The sequence below is a fragment of the Anthonomus grandis genome, chromosome 15 (genome assembly GCF_022605725.1).
Source record: "Anthonomus grandis grandis chromosome 15, icAntGran1.3, whole genome shotgun sequence".
NCBI classification, from domain to species: Eukaryota; Metazoa; Arthropoda; class Insecta; order Coleoptera; family Curculionidae; genus Anthonomus; species Anthonomus grandis.
This window is the reverse complement of record NC_065560.1, coordinates 18,706,312-18,721,448: the sequence shown is the minus strand read 5'-3', so window position 1 is coordinate 18,721,448 and position 15,137 is coordinate 18,706,312. Positions and strand designations below refer to the sequence as shown.

Here is a 15,137-nt window from a genome sequence, read left to right as displayed (position 1 = left end):
CGGGTGACACAGAAAAAAAGGGAATACTTAATAACTTATGTACTTTTCAAGATAAACAAATGAAATTTGGTATATCAATGGAATAGTTATAAGAGCATCTTCTGACAGATTCTATTGTTTTCCACCACTTCAGATAACAAGTTTCGGTTTAACAGGAAGTGACACTAACTTTCTTATTTTAATGGGGCACTTGGTATATTATTACGTAATTCGATAGAAAATAATATTCTGAAAACAATTATACTATATTTGCTACCTTTTGCTTTATACTCATAGAAAAAAATCATCTTTTTAAATTTTAAAATAGGGCGCGTTGAAAGTTTTAATTTTTAATCAAGTAATCACGAAAAAATAATTTTCATTGCATTTTATGACTTAAATCACGACTTATTTAAAATTTGATTTACACGACTATTTAAAATGTCCAAACCATTAATTTTAGCATTTATTTTATTTTTTTAAATAGCACATTATTGGGAACAACTCGTTCTGTTTCTTTTTCCCAATAATTTAATATGATTATTTTTTAAATCTATTGATAAATAAGCCTATAAGAAGAAAAGAACTCTAAACAGGAAACATTATAATGACACGGTTGCTTATTTTTTTCAACTGACATTACACATCATATTGTGTCATGCTATTTGAGAATAAAAAAATAAATAAATAACGTCATTACTATTTGAGAATAAAAGAATAAATTTTTCAATGCAATATTTTTTTCAGTGTCTTAATACGACATATTTTATTTAACGTAATATAGGTACCTAACCTAATATAGGTACACACAAACGGTAAACAAACAGAAAAAAATTATAAATTATTTTAACATAATATTATGAAAATGTAAATACGTTAATTATTCTCCTAGTTTTTGTACAATTTTGTTAGTATTCTGTAGTTAAAGTTGATTCGTAGGGTTTCTTTAGGGTTCTACTTACGTTTGGTTTATTATTTTTATCTATAGTGTTTAGTTTTTAAGCAGTTCATCTATTTCATCAATTTAGGTTATTTAGGTTATATATATATATATATATATATATTGTTGTCAATATTTCATGTATGTCCGAGACTGGATCACCGATATGGAAAGGGCACGAGAAATGTATGGCTGGGATGACTATGAAACGATGCACCGAATGCCACCTTATCTTGTGGGAGAAGCATTCCAATGGTTTAAACAATGGAAGGTTCCTGACAGACGATGGTCTAGCTTTAGTATCGAATTAAGGTGTTCTTTTCCAAGAAGGATTGATTTTGGAATAAGGTTTGAGATGGCAGCTGAATGTAAGTCTAATAATTTTCCATCTTATGCCAGTTATGCAAGAACCAAGCTTTCGTATTTGCACCGTTTAAATAAAAATTTTACTGATATTGAGCTTGTTAGCATAATTTCCAGGGGTATTGAGTGTGAAAGGGTGCGGGATGAGGTTAAACAAGCTCAACGTCACCTTGATACTGGTTGTTTGTCATAATTTGTTAAAATTTGATATATTTATTAATGTTAAGTTAAATGTCACGTTGGTACTGAGATATCAAAGCTGGCACAAGAAACATGACTTATTATTTTGATGTCACGTTGGTACCAAGATATCAAAGATGACACAGTTAATCATATCTTTTATTTCTTTTCCTGATTAATGATACGGGTGTTCAAAATAATATTAAATGTTCCTGCTAAGTCAAAACAGCCGTAAAGAGCAAGCAAAAAAAAAGTGACAAAACTCACAAATGTTTACATTACGGCCTCTTAAGAGGAGTAACACGAGCTTGTAAACATATTGAATTGATAAAAAAAATTACTAATGTTTATTTTATTTTCTCCAGGTCTTGCACCTACATGTATCAAATTAATTATTCTCCGTCTCCGTCGGACCTCGAGGACGAGATCCAGTCAGGATTGGCCGTGTTGTCAATATTTCATGTAAAACGCGAACCACAAAATTTCCCGTCTTGTCCACCAGAATAGCGCCACCGTCGCTTCGCTCGCCGGACAACGAGTGAAACCCGGTATGGCAACATTCAGCTTTTGATCGCGGCGTAAAAACATTCTTTTATAGTTTTTGCTGTTCAATTATTTTTCTTTATTTTTTTTCTTTCTTTACAAGAATTATTGAGCTTCCACCCTTGAACATGGTTCTGCTTGTGTATATACATTGAACCCGTCTGTACTCAAAAGGGCAGCCTCATCCTCTAACAAGCCAGTGTTTGCGAAAACGGTACGTCAGCGAAAAAGCTGGGAGACGAAATTTTCTAACCCAGCTGAACGCCACTGATAAAATAAAAAACTAAATTAAGTATTAAAAAATATTACTAGATGCATAAAGACTACCTACTAATTTTCAGAAAAATATCTATATATGTCAAATTTATGGTGAAAAATAAGATTTCTTCTTAAAATTCTATCACCTTATCTAATGGTTTTGAGGCCCTCTATAAACCCTCCAATTTTGTCCCACTAATACATAGAAAGAAAGAAAAATGTACTATATTATGTAAGACAAAACAAAATCTTGTGTACAAGCATCCTAAAAACTAAAAAATTCCAAATTCACTTTAAATTTCAAATTACAAACAAACATAACATCTAAAGCATTTTACAATACACAAAATTTACACACGTTACCAAAATTAATTATAACAAAACAGATTGAAAAAAAAGCATCTTTTTGATAAATTTGATAAAAAAATAAGTAAAGCTGTCAATAAAACAGAATTTAGAGGAAGTAAATTAAAATATTTAATAGGAAACAAAACTAAACCACTAAAATGATGTCAGAGCACAGGTCAAAAGGTATAATTAAAAAAATCGTCAAGGCTATAATATGGCCTGGATAATAAAAGTGATTTTAATTTCTTTTTGCATTTCTTAACTTCTAAAATTTGTCTGATACATAGAGGAACATGGTTGTTTTTTGCAAAGTTTTGCTTTTTTGCTAATTTTTTTTGCTAAGGTATATAAGTGAGTTCTTGGTGAGGGAGGATGTAGGGATTGGTAAGGGAAAATCGTTAACCTGGCGAGTCATATGACCAGTGTTAGAGGGAGGTTTAGGACATTTATGAATAAGAGTAGCTGTTTCTAAGATAAAAAGAGAAAAAAGAGTTAGGATTTTTTGAGATATAAAGAGAGGTTTACAAGAATCTCTTAACCCAGCGGAACATAGGTATCTAAATGCCTTTTTGTGAATCACAAAAATTATGTTTAATAATCCCTTGTTGCTTAAACCCCAAAAAGGCAAGCCATAACGAAGATGGGACTCAATAAAAGAAAAGTACACTGAACGTGCAACTACCCCTCCCAGCTCATGCCCCGCCATTCTTACTGCAAAGCATCCAGAGGATAATTTTGATGCAAGATTTATGATATGATCTTCGAAGCGAACGCGACCATCAATGGTAATACCAAGAAACTTATAGGTTTCTTTGTTTTGCAAGGGGGAGTTTTCACTAAACATAAGGCCCTGAACGTCACACTTAAATCCCATAATAAAGGTTTTGCCCACATTAAATACAAGCCTGTTTGCAGCACACCACTCCGATAAAATCTTAAGATCCCTAAAAACCTGGGCTCTAACATTATCAGAATCTCTATGATTTCATAAAATGGTGGTATCATCAGCAAACGGAACCACTTCGCTCTGCAGTTTTAATGAACCCAAATCATTTACATAGAGCAAAAATAATAGTAGTCCTAACACTGAACCCTGAGGTACTCCAGTTTTAAGGGATCTGGAATCGGATAAACATCCAGATACTGTAACTCTTTGGGTGCTATTAGACAGATAGGATTTCAGCCAGTGTACCTCTAAAGGCATAATTATTGAGCTTAGACAGCAGTATTCCATGATCTACACAATCAAATGCCTTGGATAAATCGCAAAACACTGCCGCCGCGGACTCTCCAGAATTTAAGGACACATACACACTTTCCAAAAAACCGAAAACAGCGTCATGAGTCCCTTTTCCCGTTTGAAATCCAAACTGATTTGCAGATAAAATGCAATGATGTTGCAAAAAAGACAAAATTCTGATTTTTGAGTATCAAATAAACTGAAAGTTTTTCAACTGTCTTGGAGAGGGTAGATAACATAGAAATTGGACGGAAATTACAAGGCTCACTCAAATCTCCACTGTTATAAAGAGGGATAACCACTGCCTCTTTCAAACATGCTGGAAATATGCCATTATGAAAGGAATTGTTTATGGCAGAAGCTAAGGCATTCAATGCTGATTCAGGCAAAAGGAGCAGTAATTTTGATGATACCCCATCAGGTCCAGCTGATTTATGGTTTTTTAAGCTTTTAATTGCATCTCTAACGTCAGTAAGGCTAACAGGATAAAAGAAAAAAGAATTTTGAACTGACACTTGTTGAATATAATGCAAAGGATCAATATTAGTATTCACATCCTTGAGCAATAAATGAGGAATATTACAGTAATAATCATTTAAACTATTTGGTCTTACTTCTGGTTCTGAAACTTTCTTGTGAGAATGCCTGAAGTCATTTATAATTGACCAACATTCACTCTGCCTATTTGAGGACACATTCAAGCGGTCACTATAATATTTAACCTTTGCTGCTTTTATCGTCTTTCTGTATAGTCTACGATATTTCTGATGATAAAGAATAATGTTTGCATTAGTGGTATACTTGCACAAAGTAGCCAAAAAACGGAGGTTTTTAGCTGAAGTTCTGAGGCCTACTGTGACCCATGGTTTTCTATTTTTCATTTTAAGCCTCTTTTTAGGAAAACACTGATTGATTTTGTCACATAGCACATGAAATAATAAAGTAAACGGGTCAGGAGCCATTTCAACTGCATTCCAATTAACCAAAGCTGTAGTAGAAGAAAAAGCATTGAAATTTGCTCTGCTGAAAATTCTTTCTATATAATGAGATGAAGGAAATACAGTGTTGCATGGAATCCTAGTGAGAATGGCTTCATGGCCAGAAATACCAGATGAGAGTACTCTACATGACACGTCATTTAAATTTGTACAGAAATAATCAATAGTAGTTGCAGATAAGGATGTTATACGTGTGGGTGAAAGAACATGCATCTTTAAGTCATAAGATTCCAATATACTTAAAAGGGATGTATGATATGATAGCAAGCTTACATTAGTGAAGTTAATATTAAAGTCGCCAGCCAATATAACTATGGAGTGTAGAGACAATTGGGATAATAGAGAATCAAGTTTGTCCAGGAACATACCAATATCTCCTGTGGGTGGTCTATAAACACAAAGAACATATAAATTAAATCACTTACAAAAACAGAGAGAGATTTCAAAAACCTTCTCCAACAGAAAGCTATCATACTTATTAATTTTACAGAAAAAAGCTTCAATTGTTTGTTTAACTAAAATAGCTGTTCCTCCATGTATGGAGTGTTGCCGACAAAAAATTGATATAGGAATATAATCAGTTATTAAGAAACATTCGTTAGGCTTTAACCAGTGTTCAGTTAGTAATACAATATCATGAAAATCACACGAATCAAGTAAAAGATGAAGCTCGTCCATTTTATTTCTTAGAGACTGTATATTTAAAATAAAACTACTGAAACTTATCGCATGCTTTGGTGCTGGACTTCTAGATACTGACTGTGATAGGGATTCTTTTTTATAGATAAATACACAGAAGATGAAGCTCACTCACATTCTATAAATAACATTGAAAATAAGCATGCGATAAGTTTCAGTAGTTTTATTTTAAATATACAGTCTCTAAGAAATAAAATGGACGAGCTTCATCTTTTACTTGATTCGTGTGATGTTCATGATATTGTATTACTAACTGAACACTGGTTAAAGCCTAACGAATGTTTCTTAATAGGCGTTTTAAATTGCTTATTTCGCTTAAAATCGCCTTAAAATTTCTTACGCCGCGATCAAAAGCTGAATGTTGCCATACCGGGTTTCACTCGTTGTCCGGCGAGCGAAGCGACGGTGGCGCTATTCTGGTGGACAAGACGGGAAATTTTGTGGTTTGCGTTTTACATGAAATATTGACAACACGGCCAATCCTGACTGGATCTCGTCCTCGAGGTCCGACGGAGACGGAGAATAATTAATTTGATACATGTAGGTGCAAGACCTGGAGAAAATAAAATAAACATTAGTAATTTTGTTTATCAATTCAATATGTTTACAAGCTTGTGTTACTACTCTTAAGAGTCCGTAATGTAAACATTTGTGTGTTTTGTCACTTTTTTTTTGCTTGCTCTTTACGGCTGTTTTGACTTAGCAGGAACATTTAATATTATTTTGAACACCCGTATCATTAAGTTTGTGCTTTTTGCTGATGATACGATGGTTTTTTCAACTAGAAATGAACAGAAGCTAATGAAAGCCTAAAACAGGCTAAAGAGCGGGTGGGGGACTGGTTCTTATCAAATAGACCTTCATTAAATCAAGACAAGACACAAAAGATGGCTTTTAATTTAAAAAATAAAATGAAAACGGGAAAAATAACCCCTATAAAATTTCTTAATGTGCCCTCGGATAAGACTTTAAAATGGGAGGCTCATGTTGAAAGTGTATACAAGAGACTTTGAATTGGTGTGTGTGTTTTGCAAAACCTGTATGGATGTGTGTCTGATGCTACCCTAAGAACAGCCTACTTTGGCATCTTTCACAGTATCGTGGCCTACAGAGTTCTTGTGTGGGGAAGGTCTGTCATTTGCAGTGAATCTTTGGCTTTCAAAGAAATGCTGTCAGGGTTGTCTCTGGTCTTTCTATATCAAAAAATTTCAATGAGTGTAAACCAATTGTTAATAACACAACACAATAAGTGACTATTATTATTATTATTAAAATCTAATAATTTTCAGATAGAAGTTTATTGCCCAAACTTGTTTATTTTGAGGACTTCTATAACCCCTCCAAGTTTGCCCAACTAATTATGAGACACCCTGTATATTAGTATATCTGTTTATAAACTTTTTTTTTATTTATAATATTTTATTTGATAAAGCAATTTTTTGATTTGAAATTGAATAATAACTGTTGTAGCATGGGTGGTTCAGTGGCAGAATGCTCTGGGTTCAATTTTTGGCTGGTGCATTTTTTTTAATTATCTGATAATATAAATATTGAAATTTTCATTATGCACCTTCTAACTACTAAAATATACACCACTAATATATACTCACACTAAATAAGATTCCCTATAGAGAGGACATAATAATTTACCTGGTTATCACGAAGTCCTTCAGCATCTATCTGCCATTCAGTCAATTCTCTAACCAGTACCCCAAATAATCCTTTACAGTTAACAGTCTCTATTAATTGTTTAATATCTTCCGCGATGCAGTGAACCAAGTGCTCTTGGTTTTTTTCTTTGATTAACTGTACAATTCTGGCAACAAATATGGAACTATAATTGTACATTTTTATGAGTATTCCTAAGAAGAAATGTTATCATTAAATTAACCAAGAGATTTATTAATTGAAAAAATTATACCTAATAAATTAAAAATCTCTACTTTTTGTTCTTTTTCTTTTCGTATAATTGGATTTTCCAAAAAGGTATAACAAAGTTCAGCGATTACATTTATAAATTGTTCTTCAACAATAGGAGGGTCCCAAAATATTGCAATATCATTCTCAAGCAAATGAATCAGATTTAAAATGATCTCTTTCTTGTTTAAATTGAACTGGGTGACAGCATTCTTCTTTGGTTTTCTCACTATATAATCATTTCTTGCAGTGTTTACATTTTTGTTTTCAATTGTTGAAACCATTTCTAGATAAATATAAATTAACATCTTTATAACATTTCGGTACTTTTGTTTTAACTCCTCATTTTCACTGAGTGATGACTTGTCAGCTAACAAAAAATTCAATGTTTTATGGAGATTAGAGGTAGCTAAAAAGATTGAGGTTAAGTTATTATGCAGTTAGATTTACTAATTGAAACTGACCATAATGCAAATCTTCATAAGCTTTGAAAATTAAATCCAAAGGTAAATTTTCTTCTTGATATAAAACAGAGTAAAATACATCAAAGCTTTCAAGTATAAACTCTACTCCCATTTCTTTAAATAACATCTTAGCCACTAAAAGAAAAAAATATTTCAAATTTCTAATTATTTCTTATTTAAGTACACTTACCTTTCAACTGGTCTATGATGTCTTTTGGTTGATGTATATTTTTAACATAATAAGCTCCTTGATCAGTTAAAAGCTCCTCATGCTTGGCAGGTAATTCAAAAGTTAAATGAGCCATATTTCTGACTGTTGAGCTGTTGTCCTGGCAAAAATCAAAAAACCATTTACATAAAATTATAGTAAAAGTGATTAAAAGAGGGATATTTTAGTGATGATCTGACCTGACAATAGTTGTTGGTTTTTCTTTATTGCTATACTCAATTTTGTAGTAGGATTGTTGATTTGTATATATTTTTTTCTAAGACCTAACTACTTGCCTACTGCTAAATTTTTAATGATGGATTTGGAATATACCTTAGATTTAGTCTCGCTTTGTCAAACATCTTGTTAGTGATGATAAAGCTACTTCTGAATATGAAATTTGAATGATTACTTTTTGTTTATGATGAATTTTGAAAGAGTGTGTACAATGTACATACCAAAAAATCAGTATGGATTTACAGATTGACTGAGTATGTAAAACATATTTGATTTTTATCATTTTATTATATTATATATTTTTTTATTTTATATTTTAATATATGTATTCTCATTTAAAACAAAACTCTTTTAATGATCTATAATAATTCTATCTCAATTTAATTAATTCCATAATCAATTAATAACTTGATATATTTAAAATAACGTATATTGCTAAAGATCTCTAATATTCATTGAGTTAAGGGGACACCCAAAAATATTAATTGGTAGGCAGTCAGAAAGCAACGTTTGAGAGAAATGTGTGTAAGGTGGTGTGTTGGAAAAAGAGTTGTGTTTACTGGTTAAATCAGGCTGCTAAATTTAATAGTGGTGAATATGTGAGAAATAGTTGATCTTGAGTAGATATGTGGCCATTATGAGAAGTTTGTACAGATCTGTTTGCGCATCTTGAAGATGCCCGCACAAGTAGGTGTGAAAGCCTCTGTTCAATTAGGAACGAATGCGCAATTCCTCGAGTGCTGTCTGGTAAGACTGGGGGCCTTACCTGGGGCTCGATTGACACGAATAAACAGAAGGATATAGTAGAAATATATCCTTTGTCTAATTCGTTAAGATGCTTACTGTTTAGCGGCAGTGGAGCGTCTGGGGAAGCCCTTACTATTTTAGGTGACACTAGCTAGTTGTCAAATAAAGGAAGATAACATGTTTGACATATATATATATTGAAATGTGACGTTGTGTAAATTAATGTTGACTAAGATGATGCAAGGGAACGGAAGTTCCCCGGTGAGTATATTTATTATTGCCAAAAGTTGACAGAACAGTAAATATTATTTTTTTATTATTTTTATGTGATGTTCGAATTTATGTCTAACAATATGAGAACGATGACTGTTGAGTGAATTTGCATTGTAGAGACCCATTGGCTAAGAACAACTATGACAGGTAATAAACCACATTTTAAAGCGTATTTTACAAGTATGTACATCCAATGCAATTTATAAAATAACTTTTAGAAATAACAAAAAACTGAAATACTGAAAAAAAAGTATAGCAGTTTTCATGTGTTAGCCATTTGATCCAACAGTTGTACATATTAGGGGAAATTTTACGCACTAAACTTTGTATGCTCATTGTTTTGTATGATCACTTTGTAATCTCATAAGCTCATGGAGAAGATAACGGGGGTAGTTTATCTTTAGTTTTAGTTAGGTTTTAAAAACTGGGGTTTTGCCAAAGGGAGACAAAAAGCAGGATAGCTGGGACGAGATCGGTCCAAAATAAGTAAACGACCTTCAAGGATATTGGAAAGTTGAGCTTTAGATTTTAATCTGGTTAATGTTTATGAATCGCATGATTATCTCTACTGTTTCATCGTCCAGAGCAGATAAAATGTCAGTCATAGATAATGGTGATAGTCTTCTCTTTAATACAAAGATCTTATATAATCACAAAGAAATCAACAGAATCACAATCACACAAAGGGTTATCTTTCAAGTTAGCAAACCATTTTTTATGTGGGTTGTACCCTAGCATATCTGCGATGATTGTTTAACACAAAAATTTGAATTTAAAAAATGTTGAATATGTCCTGAATATCATAGATCATTCTTCTAGGAATGTTTAAATCAGTTTCCACTTTGGCCAGAATATCTGCCTCATTATTGCCTAGTATATCTGAATGACCTGCAATCCAAGACAGTCTAACATCATAGCCATTGTTGTTAGTCACGGCAATTAATCTTTTAGTTTTAAGAACCCAATATACAGAATTTGCTGTAAAAAAAGAGCCACTGAGCTTTGTAATTGCACCTTTTGAGTCTGAAAATATTATTGTTCTCTTGATTTGTTGATTGATAGCGGTTTCTACAGCATCATGAATAGCAATTATTTCGGCCTTATAAATATTAAGGTTATCCGGCAAACGTGACGAGGATCTACAGTTCAAGGATGAGATAGATATGCCAAATCCCACCCTGTTGCCCTTTTTTGAAGCATCAGAATAAATAAATATATAGTATATATGTATAGCGAATAAATAAATATTAAAGTTATTGGTTTCATCTATAAATTTTCTGTCATGATATCTCCCTTTCTTAAGTTACATTTTAGAGTTTTTGAAGACCCACTCACAATGTTTAAGGCGATGGTCTGTAGCTTTAAAATGCAGTCACTAAATATGCAGTTTTATTGTTATTCCAAAACTCAGGTCTATGGATTATTTTAGATCTAATATTCTTTATGATTTGGATAATAGGGTGATTTGTAATTAATAAAAAGAGCCAGTAGTTTTCTCCTATCTTCCAGGTCTATCGTAGATGCTTCTGCTCAACAATGCCACTCTGGGCGTATGCGTAAGCCTTCGTAAAACACCACGTCCAATTCATTCAAAGCCGTTCTTGCACATGGTTTAAAAATATCGAACCGAAATCTAGATGAGATTAAACCAAGGCAAAAATGGCAGTCCAAAGGGTGTTTGGATGCACCCCACCATATTCTATACAATGCTCTTAGGATGCTCAGGGACCTTTTCGCCTTATTTTTAATCTTTAAGATGTGAGGTGGCCACTTTATATTCTCTTGCAATACTATTCCCAAATATTTTACATTTTGTTTAAAGGGGATACCTGAATTATTGATTTGTATGGGAGGTGGGGTGACACTTTTTCTCCCTCTAGTGAACCACATTGCTGCACACTTATTAATTGATAAGGATAGGTTGGGTTCCCGGAGATATAAATCTATCTGTTTCAGGGCAAAGTTAATTTTATTAATCATTGTAGCTACATTTTTACCCTTAATTATTGCTGTCAAGTCATCGGCATATCCTATTACAAATGCATCCCCCAGGTTTAAGTCAAAAATGTTTTTTACATAAATATTAAACAAGGTGGTATTCAAAGGGGAGCCTTGTGGAAGACCCATAGTTGTCACTGGACCCAAGAATGACCCATTATTACTCCTACAATACAGTAGTCGTAGGTAAAAGGTCTGTGGATTACATTACACATATGACTGGGCAGTTCCATGTTTTGTAGCTTATTATACATTTGCAGCTTTTATGTTTAAATAGAACTGATTCAGAGGAAAGAAATGCATCATTAATATAAGTTGTGATAAATGCAATATTGTCATATATACCCTTTCCCTTACTGAAACCTGTCTGTCTATTTGAAAATTTCAGATCATGTTCCAGTTGCCAATCCAGACAATTCTTAAGCATATTTTCCAAAACTTTAGCACTACATGAGACAATACAATTGGGCAGGGTCCTTTGGATCTTTATTTGGATTTAAAATACTAACAACATTGAATTTTTTCCAGGATATCGGTATTACCCCTCCCATTAAGATTTTATTGTAGATATTTAAAAGAATTTTTTTAGCTTTAAAGGGCACACATTTGACACTTGATTTCACATTTGATAGGATACATCATCCATACCTGGTGCAGATGATGATTCTTTTTATTTAAGGCCAGGTTTAACCCATTTAAGGAAAAATGCCACCTCCATTGGCCGAAACCAGATTGAAGCTGGGGTCTATATTTATAACTGACATATTATCTAGAATGGATTGCTTTAAATTGTCTGAAAGTACATGATTAATTGCAATTATATTTTTAGCCATAATATAGTTTTCTGTAGATGAGACATTATTAAAATTTGTTATGGAATTTTTCCTTTTCCCAACCCAAGATGTACATTCATCATCCCACCATGGAATAACCCCTCTTCATAGGTGTTCCAACCAACTTTATTGGAATTACTTGTTCAGAAACCTCAAAAATGATAGACATTAATTGGTCATAATTAAGATCTGAGAGCTGTATTAAGAGTTTATCATGAGAGGCTTCCCAATTTGCCTTTTTGAAATTTCTGATATTATAAGGACTAGCAATATTATTATGTCAATTAACTTCACCATTATCGCTAAGAATAATGCATATGGGAAAATGATCACTGTTACCAGTCTTTAATTGTCTAATCAACATTTTTAATTTTAAATTTATTAATTTAAAAATTCTATTTTTTACTTATAAGTATATAAAACTGTTTATGTTAGTCCGTCAAGGTGCGTAGTATAGTTTATAAAAACATAGGTCTGTCACCCGAATCACGAACTGTTTAGTTTTTAAAACAATTTGCAAGGTTTCATCATTGGGAATGTAGGAAGTATTGTAAAGAGAAAACATCTTAGTTTTGAAAATTAACACGAATTGTTAGTTTAAGACTGATATAAATAGTTGTAGTTTTGGGTGAATAAATCAGTATTGAATTCTACAATCAAGTGGTTCTTTACTCAACCTATTATGGCCAAGCCACCCTTGCCTGTAAACCTATAGTGAGGCTGCTATGGGGGAATAAAAAAGGTTTAAGGGAACCCTCCCTAAATCTTTTCATTAATAATATTTCATTGTGTAGCTAAATTTTCCCTTACCACAGTCAAATCTATGGAACTTGATGTCGCAAGGGCTAGTTGGTCAAAACAAAGTGGGTGAGCCATCATTCATAATCACAAGTCCATTATCTTGAATAAAATCACTAATAATTCTACCACCTTTATTAGGTGTGGCTTTATCCCATAAGGGATGATGGGAGTTAAAATCTCCCATGATTATAATATTTTTAGCAATATAAGAAATCAATTTACTCAAAACTTCAATAGATATATTGTTATGTGAATTCCAATAGATTTAGAGAATTACCTATCTCTAATATTATATAGTGTGTGGTGTGATGAAAAAGTTTCAATTTCCTTAAAAATAAGAATTTTTCTAATGCAGGTGACCACTCCCCTATAATGATCATATCTGTCCTGCGTGATTGTGACATATGTATTTAGATTAAAGGTGTCATTAGTTTTTAGTCATGATTCATTTATTAAAACAATATCAGGACTTTCTTTATGCACAAGACTATTTAAATTGTCCCTACTGGAATTTATACTTCTCAGATTCCAGCAGATGATTTTTAATTTACTTTACAGTGATGTATTTAAATTATTTTCTGAAATTTCTGGAGGTTTTCTGAAATAGGTGATCTAGTTTCTTTTGGAGGTCTTGAATTGGGAAACAATAAATGTTCATTATGTACTTTTTGGTCATTACAAATTTATCTCTTGAGATGTAGTTTTTTTTAATTATTTTACTAGCATCATAAAAAGTAATATTTTCAAAAACCATTAATTCTTTAATATTTTTCTCCCTAGTGTACTCTGGACAGGTTTAGTCTGTTGACTTATTTATGTTTTTGCAATAGAAGCATTTAATTTCACAACAGGAGTGCTCCTTATCATTTTTATTTTTCTGCTTTGCACAGGTAAAACACCTATCTTTGTCTTTGAAATTTGTATGAGTATGTCCATAGCACAAACATCTAAAACACTGTGTTACTGGAGATATGTATATGGATACTGGTCTTTTGAGACTATATAAATTTATAGATTTAGGAAGACAAACAGCCTTAAAAGTAAAGCGAACTGGCCCAGTAGGTTCATATATGGTTTCTTTATCTTTTTAACAATTCTACAATTCAACCTCCTGACTTCAAGAATTTTGACCTCACTATTTGTTTTACAGCACTCTAAGAGTTTTCCTTCCCCTATTTTTAAATCTATCTGCTTGACTAACCCCTTGCATGTCACAAAGTTAAAAGGAATGAAAACTTTATAGCCTTTATTGAGTAAAGTTTTATTTACAAAGTTATTTGCTGCTTGAAAATTAATGAATTCTACAGAAATTCTATTTAGAGCTTTGTTTTTATTTTTTTTTTTACATCATTAAGATTCAGGTTAAAGAGATCTCTAGCAATTTTTATGTTATTAAATGTGCCTATACTGAAGCCCACTTTTCAGACGATTCCAGATAAACTAAAAATGGACCATTATCACTTTGTGAATAAAGAATTGGTTCTTTTTCAAGTTAGGCATTTGTAGAATCTTGAAGAATACCAGCATTACCTACAACACATTCCTCTAAACTTTTTACCTCAGGAAGGGAGGGCCGTCCCCCCCTGTATGGCTCATATTACTTTAACTAAAAGCAGGAATTTGTGACAGCATGCACAACATGAAAAAATTCTAGCCAAAAAGCATGATGTAAGCCAAAACAATAAAAAGCTAATGCAACTTATAGTAAGCTCAACTTACCCTTAAACAACGTACACACAAACAATAAGAGTTTAGAGGGAAAGGGTTAAAAACACTGCCACCAAAAATCAGTGTGGCCTCGGTAACGAAAAACGAAACCGGAATGAACCATAGATAAACAGTTTATAGGGTAGGGGTTAACTAACGAATATCGAATTTGAATCAGTAAATGTCAGTCATCTGTCAATAGGGAGGACAAATAGAGATTAACGCATTAGGCTGGATTCACACTATGATGCCGATCATGATCCGCTCTCGGTCCACTTTTCTGTAAAATCAAGTGACATCTACATCTACATTTTCAGTGAAAATGAAAAATTAAGAGAAAAATAAAAATTGACAAAAAAGAAAATAGAAAATGTTTATAAAATATTGCCAATTGTATTCCGAAG

The 15,137-nt window shown here is 32.5% G+C and overlaps 1 protein-coding gene across 1 annotated transcript in view; it reads right to left on the bottom strand.

Annotated features, from left to right (window-relative positions):
• LOC126745270 (condensin complex subunit 1-like) overlaps positions 1–14,900 on the bottom strand; it is a 94,716-nt gene extending 79,816 nt beyond the window's left edge. The window contains exons 1-5 of the mRNA XM_050453030.1: positions 14,746–14,900; positions 8,120–8,258; positions 7,930–8,064; positions 7,470–7,874; positions 7,199–7,410 (exon numbers count right to left, since the gene is read on the bottom strand). Coding sequence (XP_050308987.1) covers positions 7,199–7,410; positions 7,470–7,874; positions 7,930–8,064; positions 8,120–8,234 — 867 coding nt within the window. The 5' untranslated portion in view covers positions 8,235–8,258; positions 14,746–14,900. The remainder of the gene's footprint in view (positions 1–7,198; positions 7,411–7,469; positions 7,875–7,929; positions 8,065–8,119; positions 8,259–14,745) is intronic.
• Between the last annotated feature and the right edge of the window lie 237 nt (positions 14,901–15,137).